This window comes from Hemitrygon akajei, chromosome 10, assembly GCF_048418815.1.
Source record: "Hemitrygon akajei chromosome 10, sHemAka1.3, whole genome shotgun sequence".
In the NCBI taxonomy this organism is placed as follows: Eukaryota; Metazoa; Chordata; class Chondrichthyes; order Myliobatiformes; family Dasyatidae; genus Hemitrygon; species Hemitrygon akajei.
The window spans coordinates 147,522,255-147,542,210 of NC_133133.1; the positions used below are offsets into that span (position 1 = coordinate 147,522,255).

General features: G+C 40.6%; 1 protein-coding gene across 9 annotated transcripts in view; it reads left to right on the forward strand.

Annotated features, from left to right (window-relative positions):
* cacna1c (calcium channel, voltage-dependent, L type, alpha 1C subunit) overlaps window positions 1–19,956 on the forward strand; it is a 737,294-nt gene that overhangs the window by 445,229 nt on the left and 272,109 nt on the right. For all 9 annotated transcript variants that reach the window (XR_012100621.1, XM_073059289.1, XM_073059283.1 and 6 more), the window contains exon 10: window positions 6,115–6,205. Coding sequence is in view for 8 of the 9 variants with exons in the window: in XM_073059289.1 (XP_072915390.1) it covers window positions 6,115–6,205 (91 nt within the window). In the remaining variant the exon portion in view is untranslated. The remainder of the gene's footprint in view (window positions 1–6,114; window positions 6,206–19,956) is intronic.

A 19,956-nucleotide genomic window follows, 5' to 3' on the forward strand; every position in this document is an offset into this window, starting at 1 on the left:
AGACAGTGTTGCAACCAGTTAGAATGCTCTCCACTGTACATCTGTAGAAATTTGCTAAAGTCTTTGGTGTCATTTCGAGTCTCTTCAAACTCCTGATGAAATATATTTGCTGTTGTCCCATCTTTGTATCAATATATTGGGCCCAGGATAGATCTTCAGAGATATTGACACTCAGGAACTTGAAACTACCCTCCTTTTCCACTGCTGATATCTCAATGACGACTGGTCTGTGTTCTCTCAACTTTGCCTTCCTGTAGTCCACAATCAATTCCTTCACCTTACTGATGTTGAGCAAAAGGTTGTTGTTACAACACCACACAACCAACTGATCTATTTCACTCCTGTACGCCTCCTCATAACCAATGTTTTTCACCTCAGCCAAACTTAGTTGGTTTAACACTTAAGATGGAAAAACAAAATATAGATAGAAAGTACAGAATGACACGTTAGGAATCTAGTTGAAGAAAATACTTTCATTTGACTTTTTAATTATTCTTGGGATAATTTCCCTTCTGTAGTTGGCAAAAGAAGCATTAGCTGCTGTTAGAGTTCCTCCAGAACTTGTGGTAACATTGTTATGACTAATGGATAGGAAATTCCTGAATATTCATCCAGTAATACTGAAGGAATGGACTTATCAAAATGGTATGTGACCTGGAGGGAAAATATGGGAAAAGAACAAAGTTCCCACAACATTGCTATTCTTAACCACTTCTGAGGAGGTAACATAAAAGACTGGTGTTCTTTAAGATTTAGTTGGCATTGTAAGTATAATACAGTCAGCACACACTGCTGATTAAGGGGATATATGTTGGGTCGAATGAGTCTGGGCAAAAAGCAAGTAAGAAACGGAAACAGAAAGGTACAGCCACACCTGTAGAGTGAGAAAGACAGGTGCAGACACTAGTGGTTATCCAATTTTTTTTTTTAATTCAGTATTTCGTCTCTGGGAAGGCAGTGTGCCAAGATGGAAGAGAACTGTTAAATTGTGCATCATTGGAGCAATGTAGAAGGCTAAAGAGAAATAGTTCAGAGTGGGAATGAGTCACATTACTCTGTATTGCTCTGTGCCGCTGCCACTTGTCCCTACTGCTCCAAGTAATTATTGGTTTGTCAACTTCATCTGTGTGCACCCTATCATAGATGTTCCTTATGTTATCTCACCCGTTCCCCTCTGTGCAACTAAAAATGCCCACCTGTTTTCTCATTCTTTCAGTTCTAATTCTAGTCCTTTCTTTCTGTCCACACTCATGGTACCTGCCCTGCTGAGTGCTCCCACAATTTCTGATTTTGTTTTGGATTTCCAGTATCTCCATTTTTTTCTCCAAAGAATTTTATCCAAATTGGGCCTAAGCTGCCTTGATTTGGCTGATGATTGGAAATTATGTGAATCAAGCTAAACATTGTTGAATCAGAATCAGAATCAGGTTTATTATCACCAGCATGTGGCGTGAAATTTGTTAACTTAGCAGCAGCAGTTCAATGCAATGCATAATCTAGCAGAGAGAGAAAAAATAATAACTAAAACAAAAATAATAACAATAAAGTAAATCAATTACATATATTGAATAGATTTTAAAAATCATACAAAAACAGAAATACTGTATATTTTTTTAAAATGAGGTAGTGTCCAAAGATTCAAAGTCCATTTAGGAATCAGAAGGCAGAGGGGAAGAACCTGTTCCTGAATCGCTGAGTACGTGCCTTCAGGCTTCTGTACCTCCTACCTGATGGTAACAGTGAGAAAAGGACATGCCCTGGGTACTGGAAGTTCTTAATAATGGATGCTGTCTTTCTGAGACACCGCTCCCTGAAGATGTCCTGGGTACTTTGTAGGCTAGTACCCAAGATGGAGCTGACTAGATTTGCAACCTTCTGCAGCTCCTTTCGGTCCTGTGCAGTAGCCCCTCCATACCAGACACTGATGCAGCCTGTCAGAATGCTCTCCACGGTACAACTATAGAAGTTTTTGAGTGTATTTGTTGACATGTCAAATCTCTTCCAGCTCCTAATAAAGTATAGCCACTGTCTTGCCTTCTTTATAACTACGTCGATATGTTGGGACCAGGTTAGATCCTCAGAGACCTTGACACCCAGGAACTTGAAGCTGCTCACTCTCTCCACTTCTGATCCCTCTGTGAGGATTGGTATGTGCTCCTTCATCTTACCCTTCCTGAAGTCCACAATCAACTCTTTCGTCTTACTGATGTTGAGTGCCAGGTTGTTGCTGTGGCACCACTCCACTAGTTGGCATATCTCACTCCTGTACGCCCTCTCGTCACCACCTGAGATTCTACCAACAATGGTTGTATTGTCAGCAAATTTATAGATGGTATTTGAGCTATGCCCAGCCACACAGTCATGTGTATATAGAGAGCAGAGCAGTGGGCTAAGCACACACCCCTGAGGTGCGCCAGTGTTGATTGTCACCAATCCGCACAGATTGTGGTCTTCCGGTTAGGAAGCTGAGGATCCAATTACAGAGGGAGTTACAGAGGCCCAGGTTCTGCAAATTCTCAATCAGGATTGTGGGAATGATGGTATTAAATGCTGAGCTATTGTCGATGAACAGCATCCTGACACAGGTGTTTGTGTTGTCCAGGTGGTCTAAAGTCATGTGGAGAGCCATTGACTTATTGTAGCAATAGGCAAATTGCAATGGGTTCAGGTCCTTGCTGAGGCAGGACTTCAGTCTAGTGTTAACCAACCTCTCAAAGCATTTGTCGATGTGAGTGCTACCAGGCAATAGTTATTAAGGCAGCCCACATTATTCTTCTTAGGCACTGGTATAATTGTTGCCTTTTTGAAGCAAATGTGAACTTCCAGCTGTAGCAGTGAGAGGTTGAAAATGTCCTTGAATGCTCCCGCTAGTTGGTTGGCACAGGTTTTCAGAGCCTTACCAGGTACTCCATCAGGACCTTCCGCCTTGTGATGGTTCACTCTCTTTAAAGACAGTCTAACATCGGCCTCTGAGATGGAGATCACAGGGTCATCAGGTGCAGCAAGGATCTTCACAGCTGTAGTTGTGTTCTCCCTTTCAAAGCGTGCATGAAAGGCATTGAGTTCATCTGGTAGTGAAGCATCGCTGCCATTCATACTATTGGATTTCATTTTGTAGGAAGTAATGGCTTGCAGACCCTGCCAGAGTTGCTGTGCATCCGATGCCGCCTCCAACCTCTTTTGAAATTGTCTTTTTGCCATTAAAATAGCCCTCTGCAAGTCATGCCTGGTTTTCTGGTGCAGGCCTGGGTCGCCAGACTTAAATGCCACAGATCTAGCCTTCAGCAGGCAACGTGCCTCCTGGTTCATCCACTGCTTTTGGTTTGGGAATGCACAGTAAGTCTTTGTGGGCACGCACTCATCCACACAGGTTTTAATGAAGTTGGTAACAACTGCAGCATACTCATCCAGGTGCGAAGGTGAATCCCTGAATACAGTCCAGTCCACTGATTCAAAACAGTCCTGTAGGCGCTCTTGTGTTTCCCTTGTCCATACCTTCTTGGTCCTCACTGCTAGTGCTGTAGTCTTCAGTCTCTGCCTGTACTAAGGGAGTAGAAGTACAGCCAAGTGATCAGACATCCCAAAGTGAGGGCGTGGAATAGCACGGTAGGCATTCTTGATGGTGGTGTAGCAATGGTCCAGTGTGTTGTTTCCTCTGGTATTGCAAGTGATCTGTTGATGGTAGTTGCTTAGTGATTTTTTTCAGACTGGCTTGTTTAAAATCTCTCAAAACGGTGGTGAAGGCGTTAGGGTGCGCTGTTTCATGCATGTTGATCTCATCTAAAGCCTGTTTGACATTGGCCTGAGGTGGAATGGAAACTGCTACCAAAATGACCCCAGAGAACTCCTGTGCTAGGTAAAAAGGACAGCACTTTACCTCTAGATATTCCAGATCTGGTGAGCAGCATTGGGACAGCACTGATATATTTGTGCGCCAAGAGGAGTTGATCATGAGGTATACTCCTCCACTTCTGCTTTTGAGAGACTCTATAGATCTATCCTGATAGTGTATCCTTCCAACTTTATAGTAGGAAGAAAAAATATTGAAGACGCAATCTACTTGTCAGCCACCAAAGCTTTCTTGGTTAAGATTTTTTATATAGTACTTGATGACTTTGACTATGTGGTCAATGGTAGCTACTCATAAGTACATTATTGCTAGTTAATTCTTTCATCTTGTTCATTTTATTGCCTTGCATATCAGTTTAAGTTTCAATACGTATTGCTATCCTTCTTGTTTGATGTCTGATATTGCCCATCATATCTATGAAAGGAATTGCCAGAGCCAAGTTGATTGATAACAAGGGAAAATTTATTTGGTTTAGTCATTTCAATGAAACTTATGGTAATGTTAACGCACATTTTAACTAATGTTACCATAGTAGGCCCTTCAATCTGTAATTTTTTCTCTTTGCTAAAAATGGAGAGCACATGTGCTCATTCAGTGTTTGCTAATAACATTTCATTTATGGAAATATTTTACTCAGAAAACTTTCGTGATTTTACTTATAATGTAATTTTATGATCCACTATAATTTAACAGGGCATTATGAGTTAATTAAATATTACATAATTCATCTTTATTTATAATACAATTCTGCTGCTATTAAAAGATGCACTTAAAGTATAGCATTGTAAATTTCTTACCTGTTGCATTTGTCTATTTTCTATCAATATTTAGTTTTAAGCACCATTGGTTTATATACATCTAATAATATAATCAGAATTTTATTTAAATTTTTATATCTTGTTTAAAAACCATTTCCTAAAACATACAGAGATGGTGCAATATGTACAAGGTAGACTTTGCAAAATATGATCTCCTGTCTTTCGATGGTCCTGGATCCAACAGATTCTTTCAGTAACTTTATATCTTATCAACATTTTTTGTTATGCCATCTGTTCCAAACATTGTATGCACACATCCTCAGCCATAACACTCAAGAGTTCCTCGACAAGGATATTGTACCTTTTAAGATATGTTCATTACAAGTGTAGGTAGAATTGTTTTCTTGAGAAGGAGAAAAATGTGCATTTTTTATTTACATGAAAATTAGAAATCATATTGACTAAAGCTAACAGGAAAAGCCAATCCTTTTATTTTGCTGTCACGATCATTTCTGAGATACACTACCTTAACTATTATTCTAGTTATCCTGAGAAGTGATCTATTTTTAGAAAACAATCATGAATAATTTGTACACAGTTACTTATTGTAGTTATAGCACCCATAATTTATTTAACTGAACGGCTGACATGCCTGACAGTAATAGCTGAATTTCTGTAAACTCTGAAATAACAATAAAATCATTGACTTTTGAACCAAATTGTTCTCAATATTTCATTCTCAATAATTTTAGTCATACTTTTGATATTTAAGATATTTGAGAAGTCGGCTAAACTATACTTAAAATGTGACAGTTTTATTTTATTGTAGGTTCATATTGGAGAGAGAGTTCATCTGAATGAATTATAGAACTGTGTTTATATAATGTTTGCAATTATAGAGGTAGCAGTATAATATTAGAAGATACTGGAAATATTCTGATGACCAAATAGCATTTATGGATTAATCTGGAATCAAAATTCCATTGACTCTGAACTTTTTCTGCTTTTTATTAATATTTGATCTGATAGAATGAGAAGGATTAGGTGTATTGATAAAATCCTTTCCCACCACTGACAGTTTTGTTCCTTATTGTTTACTGTACTTTATCAAAGAAAATAGCATCTAAGATTGATGTTTACAATAAGAGGGCACTGCTTCAGCTCATGATATTTGTCTGCTGTAATTTTAACAGAATTGCAATTCTTGTAATTTTTAACAGAATTTAAAGTATCTGAAAATGTTAAGTGAAATTACTTTCTAGTAATCATTCAGATTAAGTTAATTATAAAGCTACTGAAACTCTCAGTTATATTTCTACCTTTAACTTATTGCTTGTAAACCACTTGCAGAAGTTTATTACACTTCCAACTTAAAGCTTTACTAGAAAGTTATTATGTTTTTGAGTATGCTGGACATAATGTGGATCAATTATAAACAGATGTATCATTCTAATTATTTTTCACAAATTAATACATGCCTTTTTATATATCTCCTACCATCTGTAGTGAGCATGCCTACCAGTGAAACTGAATCTGTGAACAATGAAAATGTGGCTGGTGCAGAATTAGAAGATTTGAATTGCTGTGCAAGACTTGGGTAGGTATTTTTCTTACATATGATATTACTGGATTAGCCAGGGCCAGGAAATATGCCTGTAACTTAACCTATGTAGAGATTCTCTTCCTAATTTGGTTTTCCATCCCTAATGGGAGAGTTTAGTATGCTAATTTATTGAGCAATAGAGCTTTGAATGTGTTTATAAATATTTACATTATGCAGCTTTAATATCTTAAATTTCCTATATACATCTTTGAAATGTTCTATTATACAGTAGCTGCTTTGTTTTCTGGATTAATATAAATCATATTTATTTAATACCGTAATTACTTTTCCTCCATCACAATAATAGAAAAATATTTCTCAGGGTTAATTGGTATTGAGGTGCTAACTCTCTTTAAATGCAAAAGTGAGATTGTAATCTCAGGTCAGGTTGCTTGTTACGCCGCTGGTGTTTATACCAGCAATGAAGATCCTTCCGCTCTGAAGGTATTCATGGCTTCCTTTATTGTGTCAGTAGCTTCCTCTTGGTTTACCTCTATTGTCTGTCATGTAAGCCCCGGATAGAGACTCAGGAATACCACTCACTTAGATGTGTTACGTACCCCGTAACTGGGTCACTTACCAGCAAAGATAGAGAGGTCCATTGAAGTCTGATGGTACTATTTTTAACAGTATTTATTGGTAAAAATACACAAAAATAATATCAATGCAAACATACAGATAATATACGTCGTCAATACTAAATCTAAAAGTGCGGGTATAATAATAATCAATAAGAAATAGCTCTATCGTTGTCTAGGGGATAATGTATTGTCCGATGGAAATATAAAAGTCACTTTAGTTCATTCAGGCTGCAGCTTTTTGGTTGGAGAGAAAGACGGGTTAAACCTTGCCCATTCCTTTTATGATGTCAATCCTTCGAGAGTCGTTGGGAGTTGATTTCCCCGTTGTTAGCTAAAAACCGTTCTTCCGTGGTAAAGGCCCACCGATTCCGGGGCAAATGGAAACGGACGCACGTGGCCTTCCCACCGGCTTTTGCTATTACGGGATCGCTAACATTTCTTCTGGTGCGTCTGAAGGGACTGTTCCCCAGACCCTCTTTTATCCTGACTCACAGGGTCTCAGATGTCAATCAGGTTGGGATGATGCAATCCCTCCACCAACCCCCCCCCCCCCCCCCCGGTTCATTGCCTGGGGGCTTCGATGCATCGTACAGTATTCAATACACAATCTCGTCTCCAAGAGAAAATAGCCGTTATCCATGGTTCCGCCTTTCGGAGGCCAGGACACCTTCCAAACTCTTTGCGGATTCTGCATGTCTTTCTCTCATTTCCTGGGTCTCCTGAACTGACTTAATAGTGATCTTGCGATTCTCAAAAAGAAGGGGGCCACGGACGTAACAGATGTAAAAGGATTCTTCATTGCTGTTTCTGTAACAACTTGTTTTACCAGTTAGGGTAGTTAACCTTGAGCAGAAGCTGGTGAACCACTCTTAGTCTGACTTGTTTGGCACGGGTGACCCTACGAAGAGACAAAGCGTAAAGCCCTGACTCCAGCCAACATATCTCTCTGGGTCATTGAGGCACGCAAGCCTCCAAACCATGACAAGGTTGTGCTTCTCTTGGAGATTTTAGGCTAGGATGTTTCAATTCTTTGTTTATTGGACAAAACAATTGTGGCAGAAAGCAATTACTATTTCAATAGATTAGCATATTTCTGAGTGATGTGGACTAGTGTGATAAATATGATGTCATCATGTCCATAGTTGGAGAACTGTGGGTGGTAATTTTATTTCAATCTTGCATCCAAACATATGAACCATTGTGGCACGTGTTAAACCATTCACCATAATGGGTAAAGAATTAATCCGTTGATCCTAAATCCACTGCCAGTGCACAGAGTTGATATATAAAGATGCCAGTCAGGTTAGGATGCTGATTTACTTCCATCATTGACAAGCTGGAGCTCATTGATGCAACCAAGGCATTGTGCTAATCTCAATACATGTCAAGCAGCAGTAAAGAACCTCACTCAATATTATCTGAAAGAACGCAAGAGCAATATACTATATACTGGATGTCTGAAATTTGAAATGAAAATGAAAATGCCAAAAGTACTCAGATCAGGCAGCATCTGTGAAAGAGGAAACTGCATTACAGTTTCACATTAATTAACCAGCATTTTCTGTTCCTGCTTCTGTTTGAAAAGATCATCAGCTATGATTAAAACAAGTTGCATTTGTTGTTGCTACAATTCAGTAAATATTTGGTACTTCAAAAACTTCTTTGAATTTAAGAAGCTTAAGCTAAAGGAGTATATTTTGCCTTCATGATTTTTGCAGTAACCCTATTCTACTTTGTAAAGTTCTTAGCAGCCTGGCAAGGTGAATTTAAAGAGACAGAGAAGGACAATTCACTTGAAGGCAATTGAGTAAAGTGTGGATGACACCCAGCAGGATGCCAGCCCAGTAAGGTTCATTCAGGAGCTCTTCTGTATAAATCTGAGTAAAAATACAATGGGATAAGTAGAAGCAGAATCAGGTTTATTATCACTGACATATTGAATGTCATGAAATTTGTTGCTTTGCAGCAGCAGTACAGTACAAAACATAAAAATTGCTATAAGTTACAAAAATAAATAAATCTTACAAGAGACTAATAACAAGGTAGTGTTCATGGACCTTTCAGAAATCTGATGGCAGAAAAGAAGAAGCTGTTCCTAAAACTTTGAGTGTGGGTCTTTAGGCTCCTATGCCTCCTCCCCAGAATGTGGACAGTAATGTGGAAAGGGTATGTCATGGATACTGAGAGTTTTTAATGATGGATGTCACCTTCTTGAGGCACATCCTCTTGAAAATGTTCTCAACGGCAGAGAATGCTGTGCCGTGATGGAACTAACTGAGTCAAAAATCTCTCGAGATCCTCTGCGTTGGAGCCACCATATCAGGCTATGATGTGACGAGTTCGAATGCTGTTCACTGTACATCTATAGAACTGCACGAGTCTTTGGTGACATATCTCCTCAAGCTCCTAATGAAGTAGTGCCTTCTTTGTATTGGGCCCCAGGTAGATCCTCTGAGATGTTGATCATTCCAAGAACTTGAAGCTGCTCACTTTTTCCAACACTGACCCCTCAGTGATGACTAGTGATTTTATCCAGACGTCCCCTTCTGGTCCAGATTCATTTCATTGTTCTTGCTGATGCTGAGTGTGAGGTTGTTGTTGCGACATCACTCAACCAGCCAATCTATCTTGCCTCCTCATTGCCATTTGAGAGCACTTGGTGTTATCAGCGTTTGACCAGTGCCTAGCCACACAGTCATGAGTGTGGAGGAGAGAAGTGGGCTAAGCACACATCTTTGAGGTGCTCCTGTCTTATAATTTGCAGCCATTGGGATGAGTTGCAGTGTAATAAAGTTGCAGTGCAATCAGTGCAAAAAGTACCGAATACTGGACTTAAGGTGTTATACTTAAGTGCATGCAGCATAAGGAATAAGGTGGATGATCTTGTTGTACAGTTGCAGATTGGCAGGTATGATATTGTGGCCATCACTGAGACGTGGCCAAAGGATGCATGTCTCTGGGAGCTGAACGTCCAAGGATACACGGTGTATCGGAAGGATAGGCAGGTAGGTAGAGGGGGTGGCGTGGCTTTAATGGTAAGAAATGATATTAAATCATTAGAAAGAGTTGACACAGGATCAGAAGGTACAGAATCTTTATGAGTTGAGCTAAGAAATTGCAGGGGTAAAAGAATCCTGATGGCAGTTATCTACAGGCCTCCAAACAGCTGCAGTGATGTGGACTACAAATTACAACAGGAAATAGAAAAGGCTTGCCAGAAGGGCAGTGTTATGATAATTGTAGAGGATTTTAACATGCGAGTGGATTGGGAAAATCAGGTCGGCACTGGATCTCAAGAGAGAGAATTTGTAGAATGTCTACGAGATGGCTTTTTAGAACAGCTTGTTGTTGACCCCACTAGGGGATGGGCTGTACTGGATTGAGTATTGTGTGCTTAGAGAGATGGAAGTGAAGGAACCCTTAGGAGGCAGTGATCATAACATGATTGAGTTCACTGTGAAATATGAGAAAGAGAAGCCGAAATCTGATGTGTCGGTATTTCAGTGGAGTAAAGGAAATTACAGTGGCATGAGAGAGGAACTGGCCAAGGTTGACTGGAAAGGGACGCTAGCGGGAAGGATGGCAGAGCAGCAGTGGCTGGAGTTTATGCGAGAAGTGAGGAAAGTGCATGACAGATATATTCCAAAGAAGAAGAAATTTTCGAATGGAAAAAGGATGCAACCGTGGCTGACAAGAGAAGTCAAAGCCAAAGTAAAAGCAAAGCAGAGGGCATACAAGGAAGCAAAAATTAGTGGGAAGACAGAGGATTGGGAAGTTTTTAAAAGCTTACAAAAGGAAACTAAAAAGGTCATTAAGAGAGAAAAGATGAACTATGAAAGGAAGCTAGCAAATAATATCAAAGAGGATACTAAAAGCTTTTTCAAGTATATAAAGAGTAAAAGACAGGTGAGAGTAGATATAGGACTGATAGAAAATGATGCTGGAGAAATTGTAATGGGAGATAAGGAGATGGCGGAGGAACTGAACGATTACTTTGCATCAGTCTTCATTGAGGAAGACATCAGCAATATACCGGACATTCAAGGGTGTCAGGGAAGAGAAATATGCGCAGTCACAATTATGACAAGGTAAGTACTCAGGAAGCTGAATAGTCTAAGGGTAGATAAATTTCCCGGACCAAATGGAATGCACGCTCGTGTTCTGAAGGAAGTAGCAGTGGAGATTGCGGAGGCATTAGCAATGATCTTTCAAAAGTCGATAGATTCTGGCCTGGTTCCAGAGGACTGGAAGATTGCAAATGTCACTCCGCTATTTAAGAAGGGGGCAAGGAAGCAAAAAGGAAATTATAGACCTGTTAGCTTGTCATCGGTGGTTGGGAAGTTGTTGGAGTCGATTGTCAAGGATGAGGTTACGGAGTACCTGGAGGCATATGACAAGATAGGCAGAACTCAGCATGGTTTCCTTAAAGGAAAATCCTGCCTGACAAACCTAGTGCAATTTTTTGAGGAAATTACAAGTAAGCTAGACAAGGGAGATGCAGTGGATGTTGTGTATTTGGATTTTCAGAAGGCCTTTGACAAGGTGCTGCACATGAGGCTGCTAAACAAGATAAGAGCACATGGAATTACAGGAAAGTTACATATGTGGCTAGAGCGTTGGTTGATTGGCAGGAAACAGAGAGTGGGAATAAAGGGATCCCATTCTGGTTGGCTGCCGGTTACCAGTGGTGTTCCACAGGGGTCCGTGTTGGGGTCGCTTCTTTTTACATTGTATATCAACGATTTGGATTATGGAATAGATGGCTTTGTGGCTAAGTTTGCTGATGATACAAAGATAGGTGGAGGGGCCGGTAGTGCTGAGGAAACAGGGAGTCTACAGAGAGACTTGAATAGATTGGGGGAATGGGCAAAGAAGTGGCAAATGAATTACAATGTCGGGAAGTGTACGGTCATGCACTTTGATAGATAGATAGATAGATAGATACTTTATTCATCCCCATGGGGAAATTCAACTTTTTTTTCCAATGTCCCATACACTTGTTGTAGCAAAACTAATTACATACAATACTTAACTCAGTAAAAAATATGATATGCATCTAAATCACTATCTCAAAAAGCATTAATAATAGCTTTTAAAAAGTTCTTAAGTCCTGGCGGTAGAATTGTAAAGCCTAATGGCATTGGGGAGTATTGACCTCTTCATCCTGTCTGAGGAGCATTGCATCGATAGTAACCTGTCGCTGAAACTGCTTCTCTGTCTCTGGATGGTGCTATGTAGAGGATGTTCAGAGTTATCCATAATTGACCGTAGCCTACTCAGCGCCCTTCGCTCAGCTACCGATGTTAAACCCTCCAGTACTTTGCCCACGACAGAGCCCGCCTTCCTTACCAGCTTATTAAGACGTGAGGCGTCCCTCTTCTTAATGCTTCCTCCCCAACACGCCACCACAAAGAAGAGGGCGCTCTCCACAACTGACCTATAGAACATGTTCAGCATCTCACTACAGACATTGAATGACGCCAACCTTCTTAGGAAGTACAGTCGACTCTGTGCCTTCCTGCACAAGGCATCTGTGTTGGCAGTCCAGTCTAGCTTCTCGTCTAACTGTACTCCCAGATACTTGTAGGTCTTAACCTGCTCCACACATTCTCCATTAATGATCACTGGCTCCATATGAGGCCTAGATCTCCTAAAGTCCACCACCATCTCCTTGGTCTTGGTGATATTGAGACGCAGGTAGTTTGAGTTGCACCATATCACAAAGTCCTGTATCAGTTCCCTATACTCCTCCTCCTGTCCATTCCTGACACACCCCACTATTGGTAGAAGAAATAAACGGGCAGACTATTATTTAAAAGGGGAGAAAATTCAAAGTTCTGAGATGCAATGGGACTTGGGAGTCCTTGTGCAGGATACCCTTAAGGTTAACCTCCAGGTTGAGTCGGTGGTGAAGAAGGCGAATGCAATGTTGGCATTCATTTCTAGAGGAATAGAGTATAGGAGCAGGGATGTGATGTTGAGGCTCTATAAGGCACTGATAAGACCTCACTTGGAATACTGTGTGCAGTTTTGGGCTCCTTATTTAAGAAAGGATGTGCTGACATTGGAGAGGGTTCAGAGAAGATTCACTAGAATGATTCCGGGAATGAGAGGGTTAACATATGAGGAATGTTTGACCGCTCTTGGACTGTACTCCTTGGAGTTTAGAAGAATGGGGAGGACCTCATAGAAACATTTTGAATGTTGGAAGGCATGGACAGAGTGGTTGTGGCAAAGTTGTTTCCCATGGTGGAGGAGTCTAGTACGAGAGGGTATGACTTGAGGATTGAAGGGCGCCCATTCAGAACAGAGATGCGAAAAAAAATTTCAGCCAGAGGGTGGTGAATTTATAGAATTTGTTGCCACGGGCGGCAGTGGAGGCCAAGTCATTGGGTGTGTTTAAGGCAGAGATTGATATGTATCTGAGTAGTCAGGGCATCAAAGGTTATGGTGAGAAGGAGGTGGGCAATGGGACTAAAGGGGAGATTGGATCAGCTCATGATGAAATGGTGGAGCAGACTCACTGGGCTGAATGATAGATAGATAGATAGATAGATAGATACTTTATTCATCCCCATGGGGAAATTCAACATTTTTTCCAATGTCTCATACACTTATTGTAGCAAAACTAATTACATACAATACTTAACTCAGTAAAAATATGATATGCATCTAAAATCACCCTCTCAAAAAGCATTAATAATAGCTTTTAAAAAGTTCTTAATTAGTTTACTTAAATACATTGAGTCCTAACCCCGGCACTTTAACATATCTTACTCCTGGTGGTTGAATTGTAAAGCCGAATGGCATTGGGGAGTATTGATCTCTTCATCCTGTCTGAGGAGCATTGCATCGATAGCAACCTGTCGTTGAAACTGCTTCTCTGTCTCTGGATGGTGCTATGTAGAGGATGTTCAGGGTTTTCCATAATTGACCGTAGCCTACTCAGCGCCCTTCGCTCTGCTACCGATGTTATACTCTCCAGTACTTTGCCCACAACAGAGCCCGCCTTCCTTACCAGTTTATTAAGACGTGAGGCGTCCCTCTTCTTAATGCTGCCTCCCCAACACGCCACCACAAAGAAGAGGGCGCTCTCCACAACTGACCTATAGAACATCTTCAGCATCTCACTACAAACATTGAATGACGCCAACCTTCTAAGGAAGTACAGTCGACTCTGTGCCTTCCTGCACAAGGCATCTGTGTTGGCAGTCCAGTCTAGCTTCTCGTCTAACTGTACTCCCAGATACTTGTAGGTCTTAACCTGCTCCACACATTCTCCATTAATGATCACTGGCTCCATATGAGGCCTAGATCTCCTAAAGTCCACCACCATCTCCTTGGTCTTGGTGATATTGAGACGCAGGTAGTTTGAGTTGCACCATATCACAAAGTCCTGTATCAGTTTCCTATACTCTTCCTCCTGTCCATTCCTGACACACCCCACTATGGCCGTGTCATCAGCGAACTTCTGCACATGGCAGGACTCCGAGTTATATTGGAAGTCTGATGTGTACAGGGTGAACAGGACCGGAGAGAGCACGGTCCCCTGCGGCGCTCCTGTGCTGCTGACCACCGTGTCAGACCTACAGTCTCCCAACCGCACATACTGAGGTCTATCTGTCAAGTAGTCCACTATCCAATCCACCATGTGAGAGTCTACTCCCATCTCCGTTAGTTTGTGCTTTAAGATCTTGGGCTGGATGGTGTTAAAGGCACTAGAGAAGTCCAGAATGGCCGACTTCTGCTCCTTTGTCTTATGGTCTTATGAAGAAGATGTTATTACTGCTCCCCACCGACTGTAGTCTCCCACCAAAAAAGCTGAGAATACATTTGCAGAAGGGGGTCCAGATTTTGAAGATCATTAATTAGTAGTGAGGGGATGACGGTGGTAAACACAGAGTAGTAATCGATAAACACCAACCTGACAGATGTTTTGCTGTTATCTAGCCTGGATTTCTGTGAGATTTTGTTTACATGCCATACCTTTCACCACAGAGCTGCATCAGGATCACTTTGTTAGTCGCAATTAATGAACTTTTCTGTACAGGCACTTTCCAAACTATAGCTAGAGCAAGACCAATCCATAATATTTCATGCCCATTGACAGTGAGATAGATTACAGGTGCCCTCTATTACAAGAGAACCAGGTACTTTTAATATACCCCTGGCTGACCCCCTCCCCCACTTTCCTGGGCATCTCTGGAAACCCGACTCATTAGCCGCTCGCTAACAGCCACTGGGTTCAGCAATGAACCCACCTTTCTCTGGCTTTGTACATCTAGGATGTAGAACAACGTTGGTCCCGCCAAATCCATGAGGTTGGGGTGTGTTGCCCACCCAGACACCGGTTTGTGTGAATGCTGTGAGATTTGCTGCCCCCAGCAAGAAATAACAGATCGTACGCTGCATACAATTTGTGAAGTATATTTAAGAATGCTAATTTAAATAAACAGTTATTAAATGAAAGGAAGAAATAAACAAAAAAAGGGCCCATTAATTTTAAACAGTTAAACATGCACTTAAGTTGAAGCTCATCTTGAACTTGTCTGTCACTCGCTCGCTGGATCCTCGGTCTGCGTGAAAGCTCACACCACCTTCTGCACATCGCTTGAAACCCATCTGGAACAAATGGGTCTGCCACAGCAGTACTGGTTCTTCCTTCTTGAAGCCAGTCAAAGCAACAGGGACAGCATCTTCAGCCATCTTTTGTCCCTGTCTCCTCCCAGCTCCCACTAACAAAGAGCAAAGACCCAGTGTTCTCCAGAACCTTCTCCCAATTCCACTTTCCTGATTGGCTGACAGCACATTCCTCTTACAAGCCTCTTATTTCAAGCCCAAACAAGCTGAAAGCAGAACAGACTGCTTTTATAGAACTGCTGAAACAGAATACCCACAGCACAGCAGTAAAAATCTTAACCAGGGCATTACAAGTGCATATTCACGAGGATGCCTTCTGCTGTAAGGAAGTGGCATTTCTGTTTTTTTACACCAGCTGATGGTGTAGTGGCATTAACACTGGACCTCGAGGCAGATGGTCTTGAGTTCGAATCCGGACAAGTCCCAAACTGGAGCAGCAGCAGTATCTGCACAGAAGAAAGGCCTGGCAGGCTACTTCCATATCTTGCCACAAAAACCCCATTGGACAACTACACTATCCATAGGGTTGCCATGAATCGACAACAACTCAATAGCACTCAACAACAAAATATAAAAGCAGAGGGAGGCCATTTGCTTAAATTTGCCATTCATTGAGATCAGAGCTGTTCATTTACTCAGGGTCGCTATAATGTATGGACCCCATATTTCTTGTTCCAATAATATGTAAAAAGTCTAATAACTTTATTCTAACAAAATTTGAACCAGTTTTGTAACAACTAACAGCCTGTTTATTCAGAGGGTCATAAAAAAGACCTACACCAGCTAGCAACTGATAGATTACTTCATTGTCCAAGCAAGCAACCACAAAGATAACCCGTATAAGTGACTGCTAGTTCACTGCCGAATCTGATCTATTACAAAGTTATCACAAGAGTGCTGTCATCCCTTTATAGTGCTCAGGGCTTCAAACTGACATTAGTAAGCAACAGAATGTTTTTTTAGAATTGCACAATGTATCTTCTGTGAGACTTTCGAAACAAACTATGGGTTTCTGATATCATGCTACACCAAATATTACTTTTCCTTTCCTCCAAAATATAATTTTATTGACAGAAGCCAAGGGTTAACTTGGCTTTTTCTCCACAGATACTGCCTGTTCTCCTGACTGGTACAGCATTTTGTGCTTCCTATTTAATCTAAGTGGTGTGATTGATTCCTGTGTGATGGATATCAGTGCCTGCACCTTAGATTCAAATTTAGTTAGAGCAGGGAGGTCATGGTGACATTATGCAGGATGTTGGTGGGGCAGCACTTGGACTATTGTGTTCAATTTTGGCTGCCCTGCTGGTAGTAAAGGTATTAATTAACTGGAAAGAGTGTAGGTAAGATGTTGTCAGGACTTGAGGGACTGAGTTACAGGGAAATATTTGACAGGCTATGACTTTATTTCTTAAAGCATAGGAGAGTGAGAGGCGATTTTACTGAGGTGTATTAAATCATGAGGAGCTAAAGACAGAGTGAACACACAATGTCTTTTCCCCCAGAAATGGATAATCAAGGACTAGAAGGCCTGAGTTTAAGATGAGATGGTAGAGATTTAAGAGGAACTTAAGAAGCAACTTTTTTTATTACACAAAAGGTGGTATCCATATGGAATCAGCTGCCAGAGCAAATGGTTAATGCAGGCACAATAGCATCTTTTAAAGTATGAACGGGTAGATGGACAGGAAATGTTCAGAAGGTTATGGGTCATATGTGGGTAACAGGACCATCTTGGACTAGAGTAACATCTTGGTCAACATAGACCCATTGGGCTGAAGAACCTGTTTCTATGTTAACTCACTATGACTGTAAAATATCATATTTTGCAATACCTTTGCATCTACTTACTTTATAGTTGTATTTTGCAATTTTCCATGGGTAATAAAATAAATTTTGCCACATGCATTACAGGAGAAGATAATGCAATACAATTTTAAGAAGGCTAAGTTGGAGTTGAGCTGTCAGGCAACTTAGGTTCAGTTATAAGAAAAGATGTGCTGCTTCTTTATAACAAAGGAACTTACAAGTCTATTTAATGGATTACTGAGATTTCAAATAGGTTATTCACTAGCTGGGGATAGCTTTAATGTAGAAGGGGATTAAGGAAAGAAGTTCACTTACATTGATGAGATTTTGTAACATGCTACCTGAAAGAGTAATGGAGACAAAACATACCTGAACTAGCATTCTCCTAAAATTGCCACAGTCATCTGATGTTCACTACCCATGTTTTTCTGAAGACTTGTAAATGTTTTGCGTATTCATTTGACTGGTGTCTTACTGGGCAATAAATTGATTTTTTTTTTAATGTTTAAAAAATACAGCCACTATTACATTTCAGAAAAGTTACAAAAATTGATGAAAACATGTTTGTAAAAACATACTGCTAAATGTGTTCTGTGAAAATGAAACCACAAAATGTATTAATAAGATTTTATAAAATTGTATTTCATAAATTCAGTTGAATAAATTGAACTGTAGAAAAGAACCCTACTGAAAAAGCAGTTAATATTTCCATCTGTAATGTACAGTTGAAGTCAGAAGTTTACATACACTTAGGCTGAAGTCTTTAAAACTCATTGTTTAACCACTGCACAGATTTCATATTCGCAAACTTTAGTTTTGGCAAGACGTTGAGGACATCTACTTTGTGCATGACATGAGTAATTTTTCGAACATTTGTTTACAGACAGATTATTTCACTTTTAGTTAACTATATCATGATTCCAGTGGGTCAGAAGTTTACAAACAAAGTCAAATGAAATCAGCCAAGATCTCAGAAAAAAAAATGTGGACCTCCACAAGTCTGGTTCATTCTGGGAGCAATTTCCAAACGCCTGAAGGTACCATGTTCATCTGTACAAACAAGAATACACAAGTATAAACACCATGGGACAACGCAGCCGCTATACTGCTCAGGAAGGAGACGCATTCTGTCTCCTAGAGATGAACGTACTTTGGTGTGAAAAGTGCAAATCAATCCCAGAACAACAGCAAAGGACCTTGTGAAAATGCTGGAGTAAACAGGTAGACTATCTATAACCAGAGTAAAGCGAGTCCTATATTGACATAACCTGAAAGGCGGCTCAGCAAGGAAGAAGCCACTGCTCCAAAACCGCCATAAAAAAGCCAGACTACAGTTTGCAAGTGCACATGGGGATAAAGATCTTACTTTTTGGAGAAATGTCCTCTGGGCTGATGAAACAAAAGTTGAACTGTTTGGCCATCGTTATGTTTGGAGGGAAAAGGGTGAGGCTTGCAAGCCGAAGAACACCATCCCAACCGTGAAGCATGGGGGTGGCAGCATCATGTTGTGGGGCTGCTTTGATGCAGGAGGGACTGGTGCACTTCACAAAATAGATAGTATCATGAGGAAGGAAAATTATGTGGATATATTGAAGCAACATCTCAAGACATCAGCCAGGAAGTTAAAACTCGGTCGCAAATGGGTCTTCCAAATGGACAGTGACCCCAAGCATACCTCCAAAGTTGTGGTAAAATTGCTTAAGGACAACAAAGTCAAGGTATTGGAGTGGCCATCACAAAGCCCTGACCTCAATCTGATAGAAAATTTGTGGGCAGAACTGAAAAAGCGTGTGCGAGCAAGGAGGCCTACAAACCTGACTCAGTTACACCAGTTCTGTCTGGAGGAATGGAACAAAATTCCAGCAACTTATTGCGAGAAGTTTGTGGACGGCTACCCAAAACGTTTGACCTAAGTTAAGCAATTTAAAGGCAATGTTACCAAATACTAACAAAGTGTATGTAAACATCTAACCCACTGGGAATGTGATGAAAGAAATAAAAGCTGAAATAAATCATTCTCTCTACTATTATTCTGATATTTCACATTCTTAAAATAAAGTAGAGATCCTAACTGACCTAAGACTGGGAATGTTTTTTAGGATTAAATTTCAAGAATTATGAAAAACTGAGTTTAAATGTATTTGGCTAAGGTGTATTTAAACTTCTGACTTCAACTGTATGTAAGAATATTTGTCTAGAAATTTGTACTTCATTTGTAGTGTTACACACACAATATAATAGTGAATACATATTTTTATTTTTGAAACTTGGTTTTGTTAACTACTTCCAAAAAAGGTGATGTCATGGCTAATTTACTGGAGGAACACAAAAATAAATCCCACCAATGGAGCTTGGAAATTTAATTTTCTAAATAAAATCTAATCTGAAATAATCTCATTAAAGGTGACCATAAAGATACCAGAGTGTTAGCTGACCCATCACTAACAGCCCTCTCCTTGTTGTGTGGTTGTCTCTCGGGGTCCGAGGTAGACTAAACATTGTGCAGTCATCTGTGGATACGCATATGGCTTCGGAGGCCGAAGGCCAAAGCACACGTGCGGTTGCAGGTTAGACCTGGAATGGCGGTTGATGGAATGAGCGCATACACAGCTTTGTGGCGTCGGTCTCGTGCTGCTGCAAGGCGCTGATTTCGGACATCCTCAAAGTCAGACGCAGCTTTTCTGGTCAGGGCGGCCACACAGCCCTGTTGGCTGT